Here is a 23,788-nt window from a genome sequence, read left to right as displayed (position 1 = left end):
TACAATAGGTGGTGTATTCTTAAATGTTGTCACAACACACCAGTAATAAAACTAACACCATGTTGATGAAGTAAAATTAACCACATAGCAAGGGGGTGTTTGACTTAGTTTATATTTTTATGTTTATACTTTTATTTTACAAGTTATTTATGTTTATATTTTATAAGTTTATAAGCTCTTTTGATAGTGTTTGGATTAGCTTACCTAATTTATTACCTATTTCATTGACTTGTATTAAAAAATTATTGTTAGAGAAGCTTATCAAAAATAGCTTATATAAATCCAAATGCTTAGGTCCAATAAGATAGGCCAAACACCTAAATTAATTAATTACCAATGAAGTAACAAAGTAAACAAATTTGCAGAAACATCAAATATCATTATCTTTCTTTTCTTTCAAATTTTATCAATATCAAGAACCCATTTCATTTGAGAACTCAATATGAGAAAAATCCTACTGAAATCCCTCTATCCAATCATCGGTGGGAGAAGAACAAAGAGCCCATTTAAACCCGACCCGAATCCCAGATGGGTCTTCACCATAGCTGCACCACCACCACCTGAATGGGTCCAACCCATTAATGACACTTCAAACCTCATCACAACCCACCCCCCTAAACCCTCACCTTGGGTTCACCAAATTCTCAATCTTTTTGACAATCTTGATTCACTGCCAATTGAACCCAAGCTAGATGCTTTTTGTGATAAGTGGTTCATTAGATTATCTCCCAATTTTGTATCCTATGTTCTGAGTTCGGGCCGGCTCAAAACCCGGCCCGAACTTGCTTTTCGGTTTTTCAAATGGGCAGGTATGCAAAAGGGTGGTGGATATAGTTATGTTCCTAATATAGAATGTTATGTTTACTTGATTGATATTTTATGTAGTTGTAATGATTTTGATAGAGTTAAACTTGTTTTTAATGAGCTTAAATTAAAGGGCTTTTTGATAAATGTAAAGTGTGCTAATTTGTTGATTAAGTCATTTGGAAATGTGGGTATGGTTGAAGAATTGTTGTGGGTGTGGAAAGAAATGAATGTAAATGGGATTAAACCGAGTTTGTTTACGTTTAACTTCTTGATAAATGGTTTGGTTAACTCGTTGTTTATCGAGGCTGCTGAACAGGTTTTTGAAGTTATGGAAAGTGGGAATGTTAAACCTGATACTGTTACTTTTAATACGATGATAAAAGGGTACTGTAAAGTTGGTAAAACGAAGAATGCCGTTGACAAGTTTGAACGAATGGAGAAGATGAACGTTGAGCGTGATAAGATTAGTTATTTAACTTTGATGCAAGCTTATTATTCAGATAGTGATTATGATTCTTGTTTGAAACTATACAACGAAATGGAAGAAAAAAAGATTGAAATTCCACAACATGGTTATAGTTTAGTGATTGGTGGTCTTTGTAAAGACGGGAAGCCGATGTTAGGTTATATGGTTTTTGAAAATATGATTAAAAAGGGTTGTAAAGCTAATGTTGCTATGTATACTGCTTTAATGGACGCATATGCAAAAGCCGGGCATATAGATGAGGTTATAAGGCTTTTTGAAAGAATGAATAAGGATGGTTTTAAACCAGATGAGGTCACATATGGTGTTATTGTGAACGCTTTGTGCAAAACTGGGAGATTCGAAGAGGCAATAAGGTATTTTCAATTATGCAAAGAGAATAAAGTGGCGGTTAATGCAATGTTTTATGCAAGTCTTATAGATGGGTTTGGAAAAGCCGGGAGATTAGATGAAGCTGAGAAGCTTTTTGAAGAAATGGTTAAGGATGGATGCACTCCTGATTCATATTGCTACAATGCACTTATTGATGCATTAGTGAAAAACGAAAAGATTGATGAAGCTTTAATGGTTTTTAATAGGATGGAAATCGAGGGCTGTGATCAAACGGTATATACATACACAATCATTATGAATGGATTATTTAACAAGCATCGAAATGAAGAAGCTTTAAAAATTTGGGATTTGATGATCGATAAGGGTATAACACCAACAGCTGCTTCATTTCGGGTTCTTTCAACTGGGCTTTGCCTTTCAGGTAAAGTGTCACGAGCATGTAAGATATTGGATGAGTTGGCACCAATGGGTGTTGTTATAGAAACGGCCTGTGAAGATATGATTAATGTTCTTGTTAAAGCAGGTCGGGTTGACGAAGCATGTAAATTGGCTGATGGGATTGTTGATAGGGGGCGGGAGATACCTGGGAGGGTTCGTACAGTTTTTATTAATGCGTTGAGGAAATCTGGAAATTCTGAAATGGCAATAAAACTCATGCATTCTAAAATTGGGATTGGGTATGAAAGGAGGGGTAGCGTTAAGAAGCGAGTAAAGTTTAGGATGCTCGTTGAAAAGTGAGCCTCTTGCAGAACCTTCTTATAACTTTGCAGTATATCGGCTGGTTGAGCTTCTTATTTGATATGTTCGGTCTCATACTTTTCATTATCTACATTGTTTTCATGTGAGTAAATCAATGCGTTTCATTTCAAATGCTAAGGCTTCATTATCTACATTGTTTTCATGTGAGTAAATCAATGCGTTTCATTTCAAATGCTAAGGCTCCGTTTGGTTGTAGAAAATGTTTTATGGTTTTCCATTTTTAATTTTCTAGAAAATGAAAAGGGTTTTTATTTTCTAGAAAACAAATAAAAATTTTAAAAACGCGTTTTAATTAGAAAATATGTTAGGGATGTGAGACGAAGGGGGGGGGGGGATGGAAAATGAAAATGGAAAACAAGAAAAAAATGTTTTCAAGTTTTCCATTGAAAAGTTTAAAACATTGTTTTCTATTTTCTCGGAAAATATTCTTAGAAAAATATTCTTAGAAATATTCTATTTTCAGTTGTGCTCGACCTGGGTTTGCTAGTCCATAATCCTGGCTGGGCCTGAATGTCATTTACTAAGACCTGAAATTGATCTAATCGTGTTGAATATTAAACATGAATTTAGTGGCATAATCCAGAATCATAGCGTGTACACTTCTTAGTGGCATAATCCTGGCTAGGTACACTTCTTAGTGGCATACCAGAATCATAGCGTGTTGAATATTAAACATGAATTTGGTACTAATGTAGACGTTTGGACATGAATCAGCAACGCTTGGACTGCAAAACTGTTGTTATCAATCTAATCTACTCATAAGTTTATTAGGGATGACGTTTGAAGAAACGGAAGAGGAGATCGAGGAGCACTAAAATGGAGTGGTATTTTGCTTATTACACTATGGATCAAGTGTTGAAACCAGAGAACATATTTTCATTTGACAACTTAAATGTGTGATTCCGTCTAACCTTCCCCCAAGTACTGAATTAACAGAGTTCAAAACTTAACTCAAGAATAAGCTGAACATAGCTTGGCAAGCACTGGGCAGGAAAATTCATAGGCCACTGTTGGGATTGAGAAGACAGGTTTGTGAAGAAAAACTCAGTAAAAAAGAAGATCAAAATATCACATCGCCGGGTTTTAGAATAAAGCTAATGTATTGTAGAATGTACACAATCTTTCTTATGTTAGCTTTATCCCTGATGATTTTGATCTTCATTTATGCTTTCTTTTTCATGCTTCAACAGACGCATCCCCCGAACAAAAAGAGCAAGATACTCCTAAATCATTTGACTCATCTCCTGTGAAATTAGATGTTGCAGCACAAGTTCATATCACGAAACACAGGTACTTAAGGCCCCGTTTGGTTGTAAAAAATGTTTTATGGTTTTTCATTTTGAATTTTCTAGAAAATGAGAAGGTTTTTATTTTCTAGAAAACAAATAAAAATTTTGAAAATGCGTTCTAATTAGAAAACTAGAAAACATGTTAGGGATGTAAGGAGGGAAGAAATGGAAAATAGAAAATAAGGAAAAGATGTTTTCAAGTTTTCCATTGAAAATCGGAAAACATTGTTTTCTATTTTCTTGGAAATATTCTTAGAAAACTATGATTAAAACGCGTTTTCTACTTTTTCATGTTTTCTTGGAAAACAAAAATGAAAAACAAGGGTTGTCTTCCACAACCAAACGCACCCTTAATTTCTGAAACTATGTTTTAACATGTGAGACAGCCCGACATCTTGCCACCTCTACCTTCCATGAGTGATTTGATAGTTCTGGAACTAATATTGTCATTCTTTAATCTCTGTTTAGTACATTCATTATTGCCTATAGGCCTCTGTGCAAATTACGGTGAGAATGCTAACTTAGAGGCGAGTGGCTTCCCATTGCGATCTCCTAAACAAGTGAACCAAGACAATATGGATGAGGTTGATGATGATGATGATGACCCCATACTCTGAATAGAGGTGAGAAAGCTGGGTGAAAGTCTATATTTTGATAATATTAGTTGCACTAAAATGATAATATTTAATGACTTTTAATTATGATTGCTTTTGGTATCCTTGATGTAAATCCGGTGTTTAAGCCTATCTGTGAACCACGTTTGGTTGTCCAAATTCCTTTGTACAAATTTTAAGTTTCAACATTTACTTTCCTAAAATGTCCTTTATCTATTTTATATTTACCTAAAATAATTATAATACTCTCTCTCTCTTTAAATTTCAATCAATCATTTTTTTTCTCTCCTCCAAAAATCATTTATTACTTCAATTTATTCAAAATCTTTTATTTCAAAAACCTTACATCGATAAATTGTAAAAATTATATGGGTGTTCTTAAAATTTGATGCTCTTTCATTACAGATGTCATTCGATATACTTTCGACGAATTCTTAAATCCGAGGGCGGAACCCGTACGGTTAATTTATTTGGCTATCACACTCTATGATCTATCACCCCCACCATCTCACCGTCGTAACGTGCGGGTACTTACTCTCGTATGAATTAATGATACTATCATGGAACAAAGGAATGATTAAATGTTGAATTTATATTGGAATTCAATCTTTTGGTTCAATTTTAGTATCCAAACATATGGTTAATTGCTGTTGTAAGTATGGTTTGTTTCACTTAGACTAAACGGAGTGAGGGTGACTTCCGTCGACTCTCGCCCTTTGTCACCCAAAGTCGCCACCCACACCACCCCCATTGGCCGACTTTTCACTCGCCTGATCTCCACAGCTTGCCCAAAGGGGCTTTGACCAGCACATTGACCGAGGTAAAATTTGAATGTTGGAGAGTGGGTTTGCAAGCCAGCAGTATTTTATATCATTTTATTATACTTTTATGGGGTATTTGTGATGATATTAGAAAGAAAAAGAAACTTCCAATGAGTGGCCGGCGGGTTTTATGACTATTTACACCAATTTTTTTCATTATAAACACCAATATTTTAATATAAATCTTAATAATAAGATAATCATGATGTTTTTTTCCTTTTTATATTATTTATCTTTTGACTTTTGCTATAAAAAATGTAATAATCATGATATACTAATCATGATGTCTTGTTATTTTTTTATTTTTAGTTTGACTTTTTCATTTGAATTTTTATATGATAATCATGTTGTCTTGTTACTTTTTTTTTACATATATATATATATATATATTCTATATGATTATTTACAATATCATAAATTTTACTTTTTATTGCAATTAAAATACTAAAAATATAATAAAATCATTAACATGCGCCTTATACAATTATACTTAATAGTAGAAGATATAAATAATCCTCATAGATAATAAAATATTTTAATCATTTTCTTAATCAATATTAATACAATTTCTTACACCTGCTGAATTACGTCTAGGAAATTTAATCTGGTTGTACACATTTTGTCTATGCAAAAAAGGATTTTCCCATGTCCAATCAAATGCGTGACTAGACCATTGTGGATGCGTAGGAGGTACCGGAAAATCTCCTTGTAACACCAGTCTCACAAAACGGTTACCATTGAAGCGTCCAATTACACAAATATGTGGTTGTGAACTTGGTGGGCTAGTAAATAGTGGTAAGCACGTTGTATCTCCTTTTTTGCTCAATACCGTGAAGCAATGAGTAGCCCAGTGTCTGGCATAATCATCCAATATGATGGATCTGCAAATCCTCCTTCAAAGTGATTCAACATGTACTGAAGTAATTGTATGCCTTCTTTGTTAAAAATTGCAGTGTATCTTGCATTATGCACAGATAACTCATCCAATAAATCCGTACGAATTTGACGCCAATCATTTTGATGACGACCAATGCAAAGAGCAGTCGCTCTAAATACACAGTTTTCATCTCTTAGTACATTCTGAACCTGTGTGATATACGGAAGAAAATCTTTGAATCCCCGATCAATTAAATAATCTTTATTGTTCATACTTGGATCTGGATTCTGGGTTTTGGGTGTATACATATATGGATCTGGATTGTGGTACATATATGGATTTGGATTGTAGGTTTCGGTTGTATACACATATGGACTGGATAGTATGGATTTTGGCTCATAAATGGATCTTGAAAGAATGGTTGGCTTGAATGAAAGACTTCCGGAATATCATCCATTAAATTTGAACCACTCATGGGTGGGCCTTCGTCAAATTTGAAACAGCTATCAACTGGGACCTCATTAAGGTCAAATTCGAAACACGTATCAGTTGGGACCTCATTTAGGTCAAATTCGAAACAGCTACGCTTGGCTGACTCATTAGTCGAATTGACAAAATTGGGAATAGTTGAACAACTATATCTTGTCGAGGAAAATTCGACACGTCTTTTTTGTTGCGATTTCTTTGGTCGTCCACGGGTATTTTTTTGAATTCGCGGTTCTCGAATGTCGGTTGTACTTGGACCGAATATATTCTTTAACTTTCTTAACCAGCTTTTTCTTCCAACTTTGGACTGCTTGTTGTAGTTTTCTTTAAAATGTTCCAGTACACTTTCACAACTAACATCATCATCATCTTCCACAGATGTTGCCGGTGAAAATCTAACTTTCTTCAAAAGATGTCAATCGAATCCAATGAAATACATTAACCTCTTTTTAAGCCGTTGAAAAATCGAATCCAATAAAATACAATCGAATCCAATGAAATACATTGAAATACATCCAGTTTTAGCCGTAAAATGGATGCTTGCTGGAATTATTATAACTGTTAATTTGTTATGTGGAAATGATGGTCTTAATTCACCATTTATAATGTATCTAATTTGTTGATTAATCCATGAATTTAATTTCTTATACTAATTGTATTGTATTGTTCCAACTAAATCAACTCTCTTTTTAAGCAAAATTATGTTTTCAATAATTTGACTGTGTTAAAACTCTCCAATTGTATTTTTTTTTCTTAAATTGAAATTACTTTAATTGATAAAAAGTGATGATTGATCATAAAAAAGAAAATAAGTTACAATTATAAAGTGATGATTGATCATTAAAAAAAAAATAAGTTTGATTGTGAAAAAATTATGGTTATTAGTAAGTATATATAATAAAAAAAATAAAATGTTATGGTACCTAAATGACAATCGTCGGTGATCTTTAAAATAAAACCAACAGATAACTTTTGATATATTCAAACCCAAAAACTAAACCATAAATTTTTGATATGTTGGGTGTACGGAATATATGATATGTTTGGTGTATGGAATATAGAAAAGGCTGACAAAAATTGAGATTGGTTGACTTTTGGGAAAGTGGACAAACTTTAATGTGCAGCTTTTAAAATTAAGAAATTAAAAAAAAAAGAAAAGAAAAGAAATTGGTAGCAACAATAATGTCCTTTTTTTCCCGAAGAAAATGAGGGTTGTTTTGTGAGAGTGAGAGATAGATAAAGTGGAGACTGGTAAGTTGTTTTGTGAGTATAAAAAAAAGTGTACGTGGGTGGTTGTAAGTGGTTAAAAGTGTTATATATGGATTGACAAATTTTGTGTTTTTTTTCCAAGTGTGGCTGTGTTTTTTTTTAAGAAATTCTCACAAATCGTCCCTGTGGTTTACTCGATTCACATTTTCGTCCCTGTGTTTTTTTTTTAATTAATAGGTGTCCTTGTACTTTTCATTTTTGTTGTCAGACGTCCCTACCACTAACATCCGTCAAAAAAGCTCTGTACGTCCCACAACATGCTCTTAGCGGATTTGGTAGATCATCTTTGGGAAAACAAGAGGGGAAATCATCCACCATACTTGCCACTGGAAGTCGATGACTACTTTAGCGATGATGATTAGTTGTTAGTTATTTATTTATATTTGTGTCGAATAATTTTTTTTTATGTGTTTGATGTGTTTTTTTTTATGTTTTAATTTGTATGGGTTGGATTTTAATTTTAATGGTTAGTATTTTATTTTACTATTTATAGAAATTTTATTATTTTTTAAATAATATGAAAATCATAAAAAATTAAACCAAAATTAAAATAAATCATTAAAACTAATCATTGGAAATGTCACTTGGCATAAGTCGCCCCCTACTTAAAAACTCACCCATTTTCACCTTTTTTGAGGGGCAACTCTTTTTACCCCACATACCACATGGCACAAATCGCCCCCTCCTCCCGTTCTTCCCACTCCTTCTGGTCTTACTATAGAGTCGAAAAATATAAAGTTGCAAGTGATGAGCTCGTAATGCATTCCAAGCTTGGACTCTCCTCGGGCTGACTAGAGCAATGGGCTTAGTTGTATAGGCTTCAAGGAGGAAACATATATGACCCAAAGGGAACTTGTTTGTCTTTATTTTCAAAGCTCAATGAGAGTCTCTCAAGACACGATCCATTTCTTTCTGCAGCCATGTTCTATTCTTCGCAATATTCAGATATTGTTATTTTGAATGTTATCATGTGGCTGTATGATTGAATGACGCTATCTTTTTTGTATATCCTTTTTAAGTATCGTCAAACATTATTTTAGATTTATCAAATCCTTTTTTACCTTTATTAATTTAGTCTTGATTTTAGTTATTCTATTGAAAGTTTATATATTTTCAAATCTTTTCATTAAAGTATTAAACACAAGTCGGTTTTATTCTGTTCTGGGGATTTTGTAAAAACTTGAAAATACTTGAATCTAAAATTCAAAGAAAGATTATATTGGATGGATTTTTTTTATAGTTTAGAAAAAGAAAGTGCAAAAAAATTATTTTTTTATGAAGATAAACTGGTGACCCCAGATGTTAATGAAATCTATAGAAGAATTATCTATCGGAATAATACTCTTACAGATCTATTAACAACAAGTATAGCTACGAGACCTTTTACTTTTTTTTCATCATGTGGGAATTAGAATTAATTCCGGTCTATCTACTTTTAGCCATGTGGGAAGGGAAGAAATGTTTCTATTCAGCCACAAAATTTCCATCGTCTATCCCCAAGGTAAGACCCCGAATGAAAAAAACGTACCTTTGAAGGCATGATTGTTGCGATCAGGAGCTGCTTAACATCATTGAGAACAGGAGATCAGAAGATTTCGTGGAGGATAAAGCACTGAACCAACTTGAATCTGAACTACGATTCAGATCAAGTCTTACCGAAATCGGATTTCCTTTTTGTGCCATATGCGCTTAGACTTTACTTTTTTACCAAATCCGCCTTCTAGATAACCTTCGCAAAATAGAAGAAACTCTTGGAAAGGTCAAGGAAAAAACCTGTTCTTCTTCCGTAAAAAATTCTTCCAATAATTCCGAACCAAATCTTTTCAAAAAAGCACGTACAGTACTTTTATGCTTACGAGCTAAAGTTCTAGCGCAAGAAAGGCGAAGTATATACTTTACTTGATACAAACTCTTTTTTTTTGAAGAGCCACTATGATAATGAGAAAGATTTCTGTGTATACGCCCAAAGCGTTCAATAATATCAGAATCTCTTCTCCTTGTGCTTTGATGCTGGTAGAAATAAGAGAAGAAGAATCCCTAAAGCTATTCCGGTACTATCAACGCCCTTCTTCGTCTCTGGGTGCCTAGGTATCCACCGTAAACCTTTCCTCGTTTGAACCTCGCCCTTAATTTTAAGGCTATGCCAGTACTTAGTACCGGTGCCACGGAAAGATATGTTTTTAGATCTCGCATTGAAAAACCTCCTTTTATAGTAATACATATATATACATAAGATAATACATATTGAACTGTACAATCATCCAGTAAATAAGATGAACGGGGCTAAGCGATCTGCCGAAGCTGTGGGATGTAAAAATACATCGGTAGGGGAGCATTCCGCCTTAGAGTGAAGCACCCGCGCGAGCGGTAGTGGACGAAGCGGAAGCGATTAACCGACTTGTGTTTAATACTTTAATGAAAAGATTTGAAAATATAGATAAAACTGTCAACGGAATAACTAAAATCATTGGAGAACAAAAATCCTAACATGCTGAACTTATGCAAAAGGCTTATGTGTTTTTATTATACGAATTATATGGCGGAATACAAAAACATAAACAACCTTGGAACGACAAGTGTTACACAAACTGGGGCTGAATATAGGTGTTCGTGTCTCGTATCTCAAATTTTCAACTAATGCGTCCTCGACAAAAAAGAGGCTCAGGGGATGGGGTAACGGAGTGACTGGTCTCCCAATGTGCCCAATAATTTTGATTTTGTAGTGCTCCAAAACCAAATATCCAAAATAATGTGAGCCCAATAACTATAATTTTGTAGTGGCCAAAAACCAAATATAAATTTTTAATGTAGTTGTGTCCGTCGTATTTTTTAATCGCAACCCATTGTGATTTATTACTATAGGTTACTCTTTAGTTTTTAAAAAGTATCTTAAAAATTCACATAAGTTATATATTGAACCTAGTGTAAGTTTGCATTTAATAACCACAATACGTAGTCAACTATTATAATAAAGCGCATATCGTATTTTATTACTGATAAGCATAAGCCATACAATAATCATAATCGAAGTAGACCACAAGTCATACAAAATTGTTCCCGATAAACAGAAACAGACTTGGGCACTGCTTGATATACAAGTACAAATCCGCACAAAATTTGTCCGAACTAACGGACTATATAAACCGTAGTGCTAACATCACGTACGTACGGCCCACGGCCTAAAAACAACAACTTAGCTTTTTTTTTATTTAATAGCAGAAATTAACACTACTAGCTATATATAAAATTAATTAAAGTCGACTTGAAGGACCAACAAATTTGTTTGGAGGTGATACTCGACGAGCCATGATTTGCAAGTCATGTCCGAGCTTGTGTAATTTCAATTTCATAAGAAGCGAGTCACGTTCGAGCTCTTGTAATCTCAAATCCCACATCGCCCTCTCTTCAGGGCTGAGCTTGATCATCCCCGCCGGTGGAACATTATTGTTTTTTGACATTTCGAATTTAACTGTTAATTGGTAAAGAAAAAGTGTAGATATAGATATACTATTGAGCTGATGTGGTGTCAAGTATTTATAACTAGATATAGATACATCCTGTGAACGCCACCTGCTCTTGGTGAATCATTACATATCGTCTACCTCATCCCATCAACTCCAAATGATCAATTGGAACATTTAAAGAAAATTGTTTGTTCACTTATAAATTTATATATATACCGTGTATTTAGACCATAGACAAAAGAATATACATAAAGTTAAAAAGCGAAAACAAGAAAAACCTTTATATTAAAGGTTATGATAATACGTACAATATACCTTATTATAGAGAGAGAATTTATATGAATAAATAAATAAATAAATAAAAAAAGCAAGCACATATAAACGTATGTTAAAAGAGAGTTCATTTGTAGGCGAGTAGTCCTCGGCCAACATCAAGTTGGTATCTGGGATCCTGCATGTTTTCCATCTCTGTTCTAGTTTGAAGAATAACATGGAAAAATCATTTTTATTCAGAATGGAGTCTCTGATAGTTAGGTCATATTAATGGCTAACAGATTGATGTGTAAGGTCGGGTTCGTTTCCATTTGACCATTTAAGTATTTGGATTGTAGGGAACATAAATCGGGAATTGGCTGACACTTGATAGGTAATATGGTAATTTGATTTAGAGTTAATTATAGAAATCATCTGTATCGTGCATCGCCACTAGCAACTTTCGTCCCTAGTTTTTATATATTACAGTTTTGGTCCAAAAAATTTATACGAGATATTTATAATTAACAAAATATTATCATAAGTATTGTTTAATTTAATTGATTTCCAAGCAATTTTGTTTTCTAAAAGTGATCTAATTTTCAAACACATACATGCATCTATACATTTGAAGAAAAAAAAACCTATACTACAAACACAAAAACGGGGATATAGAAAGGAAGGAAAACAAAATGAGTGTAGATCTGGATTCCAATAAAAACTATATAAATTTGGACTAACAATATGAACGACCACATTCTCTTTCTCTTCTCTTTTAGGGGTGATTGTTATTGCGATTATAAAATAAAATCTGTTTTTTCAAAATAGAATATACGTTTTCAAAACTGCGTTTTGAAAAAGCATGCAGGTACATGCTTCTCAAAAACTGCGTTTTTGTAGCCGATAATCACTTTTTCATACAAACACTTTTTTAGATTATATGCGTCTTACAAACGTAATAATCAGATAATCACTTTATAACGCAATCCCAAACACCCTATCACACCAAACAAACAAATATATCAACATAATCACCATATTCATATGTTTTTAAATATGTTGACAGATGGATAGTTCCCTTCTTCCTGAACCCTCTTGTGAACATATCTCTTATTAAAATTTTAACCCATAGATAGAAACATGAATTCCATATCCGAAAATCTATAGATACAAAATCAAACAAGGTCAGATTTGTTGGAGATGGGGAGGCGTGATAGCAGATAAAACTTTGATGGCGGCACAACGGTGGGAGCCGATTTGTGCTTTGCAAGTTCAAGGAAGAGGATTTTCTTTTTTTTTTTTTTGGATCATTTTGTTAGAGCAGAAATTTTGAGATGATTATATAAGAACCATAATCATTTTGTATAAATTTTTTGGGTAGAATTAAAAAGGTAGAAATTTTTAGGGTAATATCGGAAGAAGAAAAGAACAAAAGTTAACTCGTAATATACAAGAACTTCAATTTCAATGCAAGAGGTTGTAAGCATTACAAGTATGTTTGGAATTAGTTCAAAACATTTGGCCCGTTTCGTGTACTTATTAATTGACCAACCCAACCACATAACAAGATACCGAAGTAGACTCAAATAACTACTCAGTGTATTACTCCTCACACATAGTTAGGCTCTATTGACTACATTAATCAGAATTCAAAAGAAGGATTGAGAAAGAGCAGCTTGGATGAATAATTTTCAAATAAACGGCACAAAAAACACAGATACGATGAACTCAGTTTCTCTCCCTTTTAAGGTTGCTAACATCATATGTTTGTACATTATAGCAGGTGAACTAAAACATTAGGCAAAATGTAGTCGACACTTGTATACCTGAGCACATTGATGGTTCTAAGAAAAAAAATGGTGCCGCCAGAAAATTCGCTAGTTAGCATGAAGTTCAAGAAACATTTTCAGTTTCTGTACAAGAAGCTCACGACTTCCATAAAGAGGCCTACCATTAGCGATCCAATCCTTCTCAAGCAATCCACCTTTATAACTAGTAACCATTTCATATTCGAAACTTGAAACAATTTGGTAGATTGAAGTCCTGAGAATGTCAGCCATGGAATAGGCTTTTGAGTAGTGAGGTCCCTCTTTTTTATTTGTAGCAATACCATTTGTCACTGTTTCTCTCCTTGCAGGACTCAGTGCAGCCCATTTGATGGTTGCAGGCCCGGTTAAATATTGGTTTGATGACTGGATATTGGTCTTTTTCCCCATTAAACATTCAACAGCTAATAAGCAGGACAAAAGGGTGGATATTGTAGCAGCGTTGCAACCAAAGAGTTGAGCAACCCCAAAACGATCTTCTTTGTGAGAACGTATAGTCAGTGAAGATGCAATCCGAGCACACCATGCACATACCTGCAGAGTCGAATTAGTCAGCTACAGAGACATAAATGATAATATGATAGATGAAGTAGATGTGGCAAAACGGATGACCTAAGCGAGATGGAAACCCACTCGGAACAAGTCTTCTTATACTGGTCAAGATGGATCAGATCATGTGAATATGTGATCGACCCACATATATTTTTTGTCCAAGTTTCCTACGTTTTAAATTAATGATTATTGTGTATGCGGTTGCGGTTGCATGCATTGAAACTAAACTGTGGGTAATTTCAACCGAGTAAACTCGTTAGTTATTGTTTTCTTTTCTTTTTTTCCTAATAAAGCAATCTAAGGAACTGACACATTAAAGGTAAAGCATAACCTAAATTGATCCATTCGTAAATAAATGGGTCAAACTGTGACATTCAAAAAGAAACAAGACAGTCACAATGCCACTTCTCTAACAAATCCTACGCCAGACCACTTTGTTTAGCGACTATCTGTGGTATTAACCTTTTCATAACATGCAAGATATTCATCTACTTTCTAACTTGGAGAAGTCTCTCCGACAAATTAAGTAATTGTGTCTGTAAATAATGAAAGTAGTTCTTTAAAATTTAAGCATGTAAAAAAGATATATCATCAGGATACTTTGATGTCATTTCTTTATATTATACACACAATTACATTATGCCAGAGCTACACAACAACGGTCAACCACATGACCATGTTGAGCCTAACTTTCACCTCCAAGCCTCCAAATCTCCAGCACCCCGCTATAGGATCAACTTTGTAAGTTTCTAAAGAATCCAGAATCCTATTTAAATTTCCAGGAGTCACTAGACAGTTATGCAAGTTTTACTGCAAGTGTGTGATTTTCAACTTTCGAAGGATTGTCTTTCAGAAGGCAAGCAGGATAGTATCATAAGTTGTTGCTAATATTAAAAAATTGTAGGCATCAAGGAAATATTGTTCAAGTTTCAGCAACTCAAATGGAAAGTTTGTTTTATTCATAACATCTGAGTTATTTCTATAACTGTGTATTTCAGCCGCCCCCCCCCCCCCCCCCCCAGCACTACAAGTTCCTCAGTTGAAATTTCTACTACATTTGCTGATGGTAAGTTAAAAAGGTCCACTGTATAAAAAGTTATTCCTTCTTTATAAATTCGATGAGCTACGAATGCAAGTCCAAAATCAATTTCAAATAAGGTGCTCAAGAATCTGAAGGGTGACTTAATGTGCAGGGGGTTTAACATAGTTCTTTTGGGGATTCATAATGTGTCCGAATCTCTATATATGCATATAACTAGAAAGTTAACCGCGCAAGGAGTCGGTGGCGAAATGTGATGTGTATGTTTGTGTGTTAAAATGTAACAAGTGTATGTAATGAGATGTGGAAGGGAAATGTGTGGAGATGAGCGTTTAGGGGAAATATGGTAGAGAACCAGAAATTTCAAATTAGAAATGGGGGGAAATAATTGCATTGATTTTCTCCTTAATATTAAAGGCCCATAATACCCCTTCTTAATCTTAAACTCAATGCAAGTCAACCTCTTAGAATTTAGAGGGTAAATGCATTATACATATTCATACAATATGTATAGCTTCTAATCAAAACAGTTAGCAACATTATGTGGCCCAACAAGATTCAAATACTACTAGTTACATTCTTACTGGTTGGCTTCTAGAATGAAATAGTATATCTTAAAACTGTAAATGATAATTGTATGAGAATACATATGTGTTAGTCTAAGCAAGCCAGTATCCAAAACAAATAAGATGCTTTTTTCTCTTAAAGAATATTTAAACAAACATTATAGTTGTAAGAGAATGTATATCTGTATTCTATGTAAGCCAGTATCCATAACTAATGAGATGCTCTTTTCTCTAAAAAAATATTTAAAATAACACACAAAGTTGTAGAGCAGAAATATAAGAGATGGAACTTGTGACACCTCTACTTACCGGTATTACAGTTTGGTTCATGCTTATCTCAAACGAATATCAAAAAGTTCAGACAAATAGCAACGGCGAGATGCACCAAACATGTATATAACGGGCAGAAAGAATAAACTTATGCTTGTAATTATATTGTTTCTCTGTTAACTATTCGTATAGTTTTTTTATAAAAGCAGACAAAAAGTTTGAGGTCAACTTGTCCTGCTCAGCCTGGTCTAGGATAACTCATTCTAAACCGTAGCCATTTTGACCGCTATCTAGGCACCTCTAGAAAAAAAAAAATAGAAGATTTATAAAATGCAACTCTGATGTGATCATGTGAAGCATATCACTTTTACCTGTAAACTACTTGTCATTTAACTCTATGAAAACAATCTTTTTAAAGAGGACGTAAAATATGTTCAGAACTGTGTAACTATAAACCTGTTAATTCTGCAATTTTCCAAACCCCATTAGCATTAAACCTATTCGAGTCTCGTATCTGCACAAAAGCAATCCTACATTTGTATATATGTGAAGCAATAGTTGTAATATTGACACATCTACAAAAGAATGTGTTGAACTCGATCGAGCCTTTTGTAAAACGGGTCAGATTGGTCATTTTTATAAAAGGTAAAAGAAGAACTGATCAAAAGTTTGGTTATAACTCGTTAAAAGTCTATTTTTAATTACATAACTTTAATGCATCTATAGTACAAAAATTAAAATCTTCTTGTACCAATACTGTCTTTATAATCACATTTTAACGCATTTAAAATTTAGAAGCATGGATCATTTATTTGCAGGCGATCAAACCCGGCACAGAGAGCTTGAACATGTACGCACACACACCACCTTTTTTCTTAACTTAAAAGTGATAGTAATTACCTGAAAATCATTAATGGTTCATGGAGTCCTGAAGCAGTTGATGAACGTAACTGACTAGACAATTGGAATGATTTCTCAGAGGATGTTCCCGGCCCTTCACTCAAATCTAAGGTGAGCCGTTCCAGAGGCTTCAGGCATGCAGCTATCACTTTTTTGTAGGTCTCGCCAGTTTCTTCAAAAAAGGCAGCTCGGCGCCAGCTATCAACATTACTCTCACTCACCATGCAGAGATCAAGATAAGCAAGATGACGCATAAATGATCTTGGACTTGTTTCTTCAAGGGCTGCTAGAAGATGATCACTTGGGTTTGTTTCTGCTGCTGCTGATCCCTTTGGCGGAGCAAATACATATCTCTTTGTAAGAAAAACCTGCGATGCCCAAATTTACAAATTAGTAAACATCTTGGACTACTTCAAACAATAGCATCAAATAAAAGTAGAAGAAAGGCTAATACTAGAGGTCAATTTCAACACACATGAATGGGTTCATTTTGAATGTTACTTAACTCAATGGGGTCAAATCAAATAAATACCTAAAAAGGGACAGGTTGAAAGTCACTTAATGTTCAATATCAATGCATACAACCTTTTATTTGTTCAAAGTTTAAAAATATATTGTAAAAATATTGCAATTGTAATTATAAGTTTAGTATGGAACTTTAAAAAAAGTTCAAACAAGCGTTTCCGGATCACCTAACCTGGCCCATGTTTACCCTTACTAAATGACCTGTTTCAACTCGAATAGTTTTGACCTATTAAATGACAAACCTATCTTGTCCCCGCTAGTTAATACAAAAAAAACATCTGAGCATTTAAAACCTGCAGCAAATGGCGATTTAGCTCCCAACAGAGAAACACCACGCAGGATGCCAAATAGAAGACAATCTGCTCGCGACAAGACCTCCCACTACCAGTTGATCCTTGTCCTCACTAATGAAAAACGACAGCACTAATGAGACTAGGTACCCAGCACTTGAAAGCCTAATGCCTCTAATCATTGCCTTGCGAACACCCATTTTGTAGCTGAAGAAAAGAGGACGCTGTCAACATGAACAAGAAGCATCATCAAAAGAAAACTCTAGTAAATACTAAATACAGATCTCGATATTTTGCAAATGGACTTACAAATGATAGTACAAATTCAACATAACAGTGAACAAGAATCCAATCCCTCAAACAGACAAGTAAAGATGATATACACCAGACAACTAATCATGGTATGTTTGAGGATGTTTGTATGCATATACTGAGAGTGATTATGTGATGGTCTATAACCAGAGTAAGAAACCCTTCCATAAGAAATTAAGGTACACGTAATGAATTGATGATACTTGGTCGTGCTTCTACTGATTAAAGTAGTATACTTTTGTCGAACACTTATATTGTAAGGATGTAACTACTTAGATAAGAGTATACATATATTATTATGCAGCAACTAGTATGAAACTGAAATACTTAGCCAACCATGCATAGAAGTTTAACCAAACACTAAGAAGCATATTAATCAAACAACAAATGTCAAAATGTGCTTCCAAACACCCTCTAACAGTTTATTCCACATACTTAGGCGTTACAAAAAACCAACATTAACCTCAACAAAAAACTAGTCGAAAACACATAAAACTCCATATAATTAGCTGATTCAAAAGCTCCTTAATCCTTTGAAGAAGACCATAAACTTATATAAAAGATTGTTACTTGAAACCGCTTCAGGTAAAAAGTACCATAATATCATCCTTCTAGGTACTTAGTGGATGTTTGGAATTGCATTTGCAAGAGCATTTTCAAAATGCAGGTTTCAACCTACTTTATCACAATTGGGAGAAAAAACAGATAATCATTCTTTTATGATTATTCCAATTTAGCAAAACGCAATAATCAGATAGTCTCTACCAAATCACAATCCTAAACACCCTATAAGCCACAAGCTTCCTAATGGCTTATACTTTAAATGTGCTTGTACATAATTAATAAACTACAGTAACATCAACTCTTCAAAATAGTTAAACAAGTAAAACGGGTTATGAAAAGGGACGCCTATTAAGGCTACCACGCAAAGTCGAGCCTTTCGCTGTGATATACATGACCTAACCGACATTCTTGTGGCCATTTTCTAGACTTCTTTCCTAGCCATCCCAACCTTATCCTACCGGTTAAACACATATATGGAAATAAAGTCAATATAAACTACTAAATACACAACATTCGACTTCAAGTATATAAAAAAGGTAAAAGTATGCGTTTTTTTTAAGGTTTTCGTTCAGCAAACGTCATAACAAGATAATGGCCCAAACACACACCTAAACACCCCCTTAAACCACAAGCTTCCTAATACTTTAAAGTTAGACGATTAAACGAATATAAACTACTAACTACACAATATCAAAAGTAATTATGAAAAAAGGGGTTTAATAAAAAAATCACCTGAACAATGGGGAAATCCAAAACCCATTTTCTTGTAAACACAAAATGCAACCCATAACCAAGCCAAGAACAAACCCTTCAACCCCAACACACCAAAAACCTTAAAACCCGACAAACAAACAACGCCGAAAAAACACGAAACCCCACAAATCAAAAACAACAAAAACCCAAAACTAACCCTAACCCTCTTCTTAAAATCATGAGGCAATGGCTGACCACCATACACAAACACAAGTTTAATCAACCCAAAAAAAGTTCACTAATTGAAACCCCATTAACATACTGAAAAGAAGAAACAAGAAAAAGTGAAGTTGAGAATATAATGAGTGAAAAATTGAAGAAAATGAAGGAAAGAATGGAAGATATGAAGTGGGGTTTTGAAGATGATAAAAATGGTGAGATGATTAGGGTTTTGGAAAGGATGTAAAAGAAAGAGGAATGGAATGATTGCCAGATTAGGAAAGCAAGAAATCTGTGTTTGGTGATAGTGTTGTGGTGGGGATTTGCTGATGTTCCGATCATTACTAATGTTAAGTTGTGTTTGGCTGGTTATGGTGTTTTTTAAGGATTGGTTTATTAGGGTTTTGAGGAACAAAGTGGCAATGGGCGGGAAGAAGGAATGGTGTTGGTGGTGTTAATGACAATGGAGCTTGTTTTTCTACCGATAAAGAAGGAATGCGTAGCTATCCAATATTTACTGCTAGGTATAAATATCAAAAATCATCTACGGAGTATATCTTAAGTCATTTATTAAAAAATTTGCTTAATTTTTACGGTTAAAAAAAAAATGCTTAATTTTTGCATCCATAGTCATGTGTTGCAGCCTTTTCGTTCCATATCAAAATTATATTTTTAAATTTGACACACATCAAATCATACAAGTTTTTATATGTTTAATTATTATCAATTGAACTTCAAACACGGTTAGTTAAACGTCATTTCTTAACTTCTTACGGTTTCGATATTCTCTTATTCAACAGTACATTTTAACGACTTTACAATTGTCACTCATTTCGGATAAATATGCGTTCTCACAATAGGATACGTTATATAAAAAGTCTATCTCGGAGTGAATCACTAAACAAATCTGATATATAACGTTCGATACCACTTTTCAATACCAGATTCAGAATATTATTGGGAAGATTGCTCATCTTTAGACTTTAGTTCATAATGTAAAATAAAGTCAGTACATGAAACTTAATGATCATATGGGCTACTATCTATTTGTTACATAATATTTTAATTTTTGTTAGTTGATATATTCTTATATTTAATAAAATAATCTCGGTCTCAATCCAACGATGTAAACCAAAATCGACAATAAAATGAACATGAACCAATTTATAAGGCTCAGTTATCGATTTCACATTTAGTGTTGAATCGGTTTTTGGTCGAGTCCACAATACTCATGATTTGGTTGGGTTGAATCACCTCAAGAGTATAAGAATAATAACAGAGACCAGTATTTTATCGTCCAGTCCAACCACTTGATCGGTTCGATGTTAAGTCCGATTATGAAAACACGAGTATAAACTATAATAAATAACCTAATGGGTCAACTATATGTAAACGGTTGGTCCAAAAACAGTCCACCTGACCCACCTTTCGGACAAAGCCACCCAGCCCCTTCCTGTAAATTTCTACACAATTTCACACTCTTTACTTTACTTCACTTTGTCAAAACACTCCCAAAACCCTAAAAAAATAAAAAACACATTCTCTCAATTCAAAAAACAAAATAAAAATGGCTGAACAACTAACTGAGGAACAGATTGCTGAGTTCAAGGAAGCTTTTAGCCTCTTTGACAAAGACGGCGATGGTATACATACACACACACATATATATAAATCTATATTTTACTCACATTTATATATATACACATTTAATTTGTATAGTTATTAGTAGATCTGTGGTTTTACCTTCTATTTTACTGGATCTATCTATGTTAAATTTACAGTTGTTAAATTATGTCCTCTGTTTGTAGATCTATGGTAAATTAAGCTAAGTTTGTATTTGTAGTTTATGTTATTATACGAATGCTTGAATATTGTAAACTTTCGAGAGAGCTGATTAGTATATAAGTATATCGATTGATGTTGTAAGCAACCGAACGTACATTATTGTCAGATTCATATCGTGGTACGGTTAACGTATTTTTACGGACTAGAGATAAAATTGTAGAGTAGTTCATCAGCTTCATATACTAGTTTACGGACTAGAGCTAAAATTGTAGAGTAATCCACTTAACTAAGTGAAGCGACAGATTTAAATATGCATGTAATTAAAATAAAACGGATATGCGATATAGTATGATTTGTTTTGGTTGCTGGATTTCTTGTATCTGCGACTGTTGAAATAAAGTGCTTTTCTGTTTTAAAATCGACTGTTTTAGTGGATCCTTAGAATGTGGTTCTTGCTTGATCATAAATTTATCAACTGAAGTAATGTCTTCTTTCTTTGAGCTCTTTCTAGACTTCTTTGTAAGAAAGAGATTAAATGCAAATGAGAGGGTTGAGAACTTTGAGATGAAGGTTTACTAGGATAAACTTATGAATCTAGTGTAGACTAACAAGTATAGTTTAACGAATAACAAGAGATCAGGATAGAATGCCTTGTTTCTTGTAAGAAGCGTGACAACGTTTAACTTGTAGAACACTAATTCGTGGACATTGCATGAAGTTAGAGTTTAGTATACCATCATTTGAACAGAAGTGACGAAACACCTAAAGTGGATGTCCTGGACTTTTTATTGCAAGTGGCCACAATATTTGTTTCACTCTTAACTAACTCTTCCCCCAGCTACTAAAAAGTGTAGGGGTGATAGGGATATGATTGCTAGACTCTTTTTTATTGTATTGTCAAATTTCACTTTATACACCATTACGTTTCTTGCTTAGTATTTACTAAAAATAAATAAGATGAGTTAACACTTTTACTATTGGATTAACTTTAAACTTCATATGACAGTTTTTATGTTAACTTCTTTATAATATGTTGTTCTTGATGTTGGAATACTCACAATCTTTTTTTTTAATGAAACAAAAAAGGCGACTAGTTTGGTTTCTAGTTTGAAATGGAGCATTAATTATTATGATTTTCAAGTTGCATTGACATGAGTAATGCAAATTGGTAAAATGCTTCTAATCTACCAGTCTATCATTCTATCACACTTATATTATATACAACTTAACTTTGCAATAGTTTTTTTGTGTTACTAATTACAACCTGTGTTGGTGATGTTTAATAGTTACTTGTTAGCATCCTAAATAATCTCAAGAAAATTAGTTTATGTTAATGGCTACGGGTATAATGATATTTGATGTCTAGGTTGCATCACTACTAAAGAGCTGGGAACAGTTATGAGATCATTGGGTCAGAATCCTACTGAAGCTGAACTGCAAGATATGATCAATGAAGTTGATGCTGATCAGAACGGGACCATCGATTTCCCGAGTTTTTGAATCTGATGGCCAGGAAAATGAAGGTGAATTTTATTGTTGCATAAATAAATTATTGATCTAAGGTGAATTGATCTGCCAAGACCAGTTGTTCTATAAATTGAAGCATTACAACTAGGAAAATTAGGAGATCATAGTTATATATTACATGTGAATATGTGATGTAAAATTCTATTTGCATATTAATCAGATTTGTGATTTCTTTTTCATTTTGAAGGATACTGATTCAGAGGAGGAACTAAAAGAAGCTTTCAAGGTCTTTGATAAGGATCAGAATGGATACATTTCCGCTGCTGAAGTAATTTATTATTCTTTCAGTTTTCGTTTTCTTAGAGGTGGTAATATAGCGGGTTGGGTAATGTCCATCTCAAAAGTTTAGTACAAGTTAATACGTTGTAGGTTTGTCCACAAGCACTAACACACTTACCATATGAAGTTTTAATATTTTATGAATATACGTTAAAATGAGCAATGCAAATAACAAATTTGCATTTAGTATATAGTTGGGCAACTTCAGTTGCTATTAAAGTGTTCTTTAATAGTATTTAGCACCCAGGTCAACTCATACTTACACTTGAGCAATTGGGTCGACTTCAACACTTACTTTACGAAAGATTGATTAATTTCTGTTCCAACTGTTAAGCTTCTCACATGATTTCTGATATGGTTGGTGCAGCTTCGTCATGTAATGACAAACCTTGGGGAGAAGCTAACTGATGAAGAAGTGGATGAGATGATCCGAGAAGCTGACATGGATGGTGATGGTCAAGTGACTATGAAGAGTTTGTGAGGATGATGCTTGCCAAGTGATTATGCAACCACTTGGTTTTAGACTTTAGTTGTTACTACTTACTAGTTGCATTAGCGGATTATGGTAAAATGTACGCTCGCTACTTGAGTGCTTTTGGTTAATACTGCGTATATGAATCTAATCTGCAATTTTCCATCCTGATCGTATAGGCGGAACAACTCCAACCCATTTACCTTTAGGTTCTTAGTTTTCTATGTGATGGAGGCCGATTATCTCCTGATCTATATTGTATAGCTGGAACAATTCCAACCCATTTACCTTTAGGTACTTTGTTTTCTATGTGATGGAGGCCGATCATCTCCAAGCCTTTCTTGATTCATCAATAGGAGAAGTTAAAATGATGCCATCAAAAGTGGTCGGTGTTGATCTAGCTTGGGTGGTAAAAAGTTGAACAAATGAATAGCACGCTTCTACACGCCAATGGCATAAACTGTCAAACTGATATAAAAAAGGTTAATTTATTATAGTAGTAGTCTAATCTTTT

The 23,788-nt window shown here is 33.9% G+C and overlaps 2 protein-coding genes and 1 pseudogene across 8 annotated transcripts; 2 read left to right on the top strand and 1 right to left on the bottom strand.

Moving 5' to 3' along the window:
* Window positions 1–333: 333 nt before the first annotated feature.
* Window positions 334–4,729, top strand: LOC122596800 (pentatricopeptide repeat-containing protein At1g03560, mitochondrial). 7 transcript variants are annotated; one of them, XM_043769486.1, is made up of 5 exons: window positions 334–2,465; window positions 3,079–3,411; window positions 3,574–3,673; window positions 4,141–4,295; window positions 4,692–4,729. In XM_043769486.1, the coding sequence occupies exon 1, from the start codon at window positions 443–445 to the stop codon at window positions 2,360–2,362; it is 1,920 nt and encodes a 639-aa protein (XP_043625421.1). In that variant the 5' UTR covers window positions 334–442; the 3' UTR covers window positions 2,363–2,465; window positions 3,079–3,411; window positions 3,574–3,673; window positions 4,141–4,295; window positions 4,692–4,729. The 7 variants fall into 7 exon arrangements, with proteins under 7 accessions (XP_043625421.1, XP_043625397.1, XP_043625407.1 ...); XM_043769462.1 differs by lacking the exon at window positions 4,692–4,729 and having other exon boundaries at window positions 334–2,384; window positions 2,419–2,465; window positions 4,141–4,489; XM_043769472.1 differs by lacking the exon at window positions 4,692–4,729 and having other exon boundaries at window positions 3,155–3,411; window positions 4,141–4,489.
* An 8,444-nt stretch (window positions 4,730–13,173) lies between these two features.
* Window positions 13,174–19,306, bottom strand: LOC122586798. The gene is given in 7 exon segments (XM_043758788.1): window positions 13,174–13,836; window positions 14,530–14,599; window positions 16,609–16,976; window positions 17,427–17,500; window positions 17,503–17,647; window positions 19,032–19,107; window positions 19,302–19,306. Coding segments are annotated over 7 exon segments (1,242 nt in total). The 3' UTR covers window positions 13,174–13,332.
* Window positions 19,307–20,663: 1,357 nt separating this feature from the next.
* LOC122611315 lies at window positions 20,664–23,303 on the top strand (annotated as a pseudogene).
* The last annotated feature ends 485 nt before the right edge of the window (window positions 23,304–23,788 follow it).

The sequence above is a fragment of the Erigeron canadensis genome, chromosome 1, assembly GCF_010389155.1.
Source record: "Erigeron canadensis isolate Cc75 chromosome 1, C_canadensis_v1, whole genome shotgun sequence".
In the NCBI taxonomy this organism is placed as follows: Eukaryota; Viridiplantae; Streptophyta; class Magnoliopsida; order Asterales; family Asteraceae; genus Erigeron; species Erigeron canadensis.
This window is presented reverse-complemented; position numbering and strand designations above follow the sequence as displayed.

Coding starts and splice junctions, on each gene's coding strand:
- LOC122596800 (XM_043769486.1), top strand. CDS start 443: ATGAGAAAAATCCTACTGAAATCCCTCTATCCAATCATCGGTGGGAGA.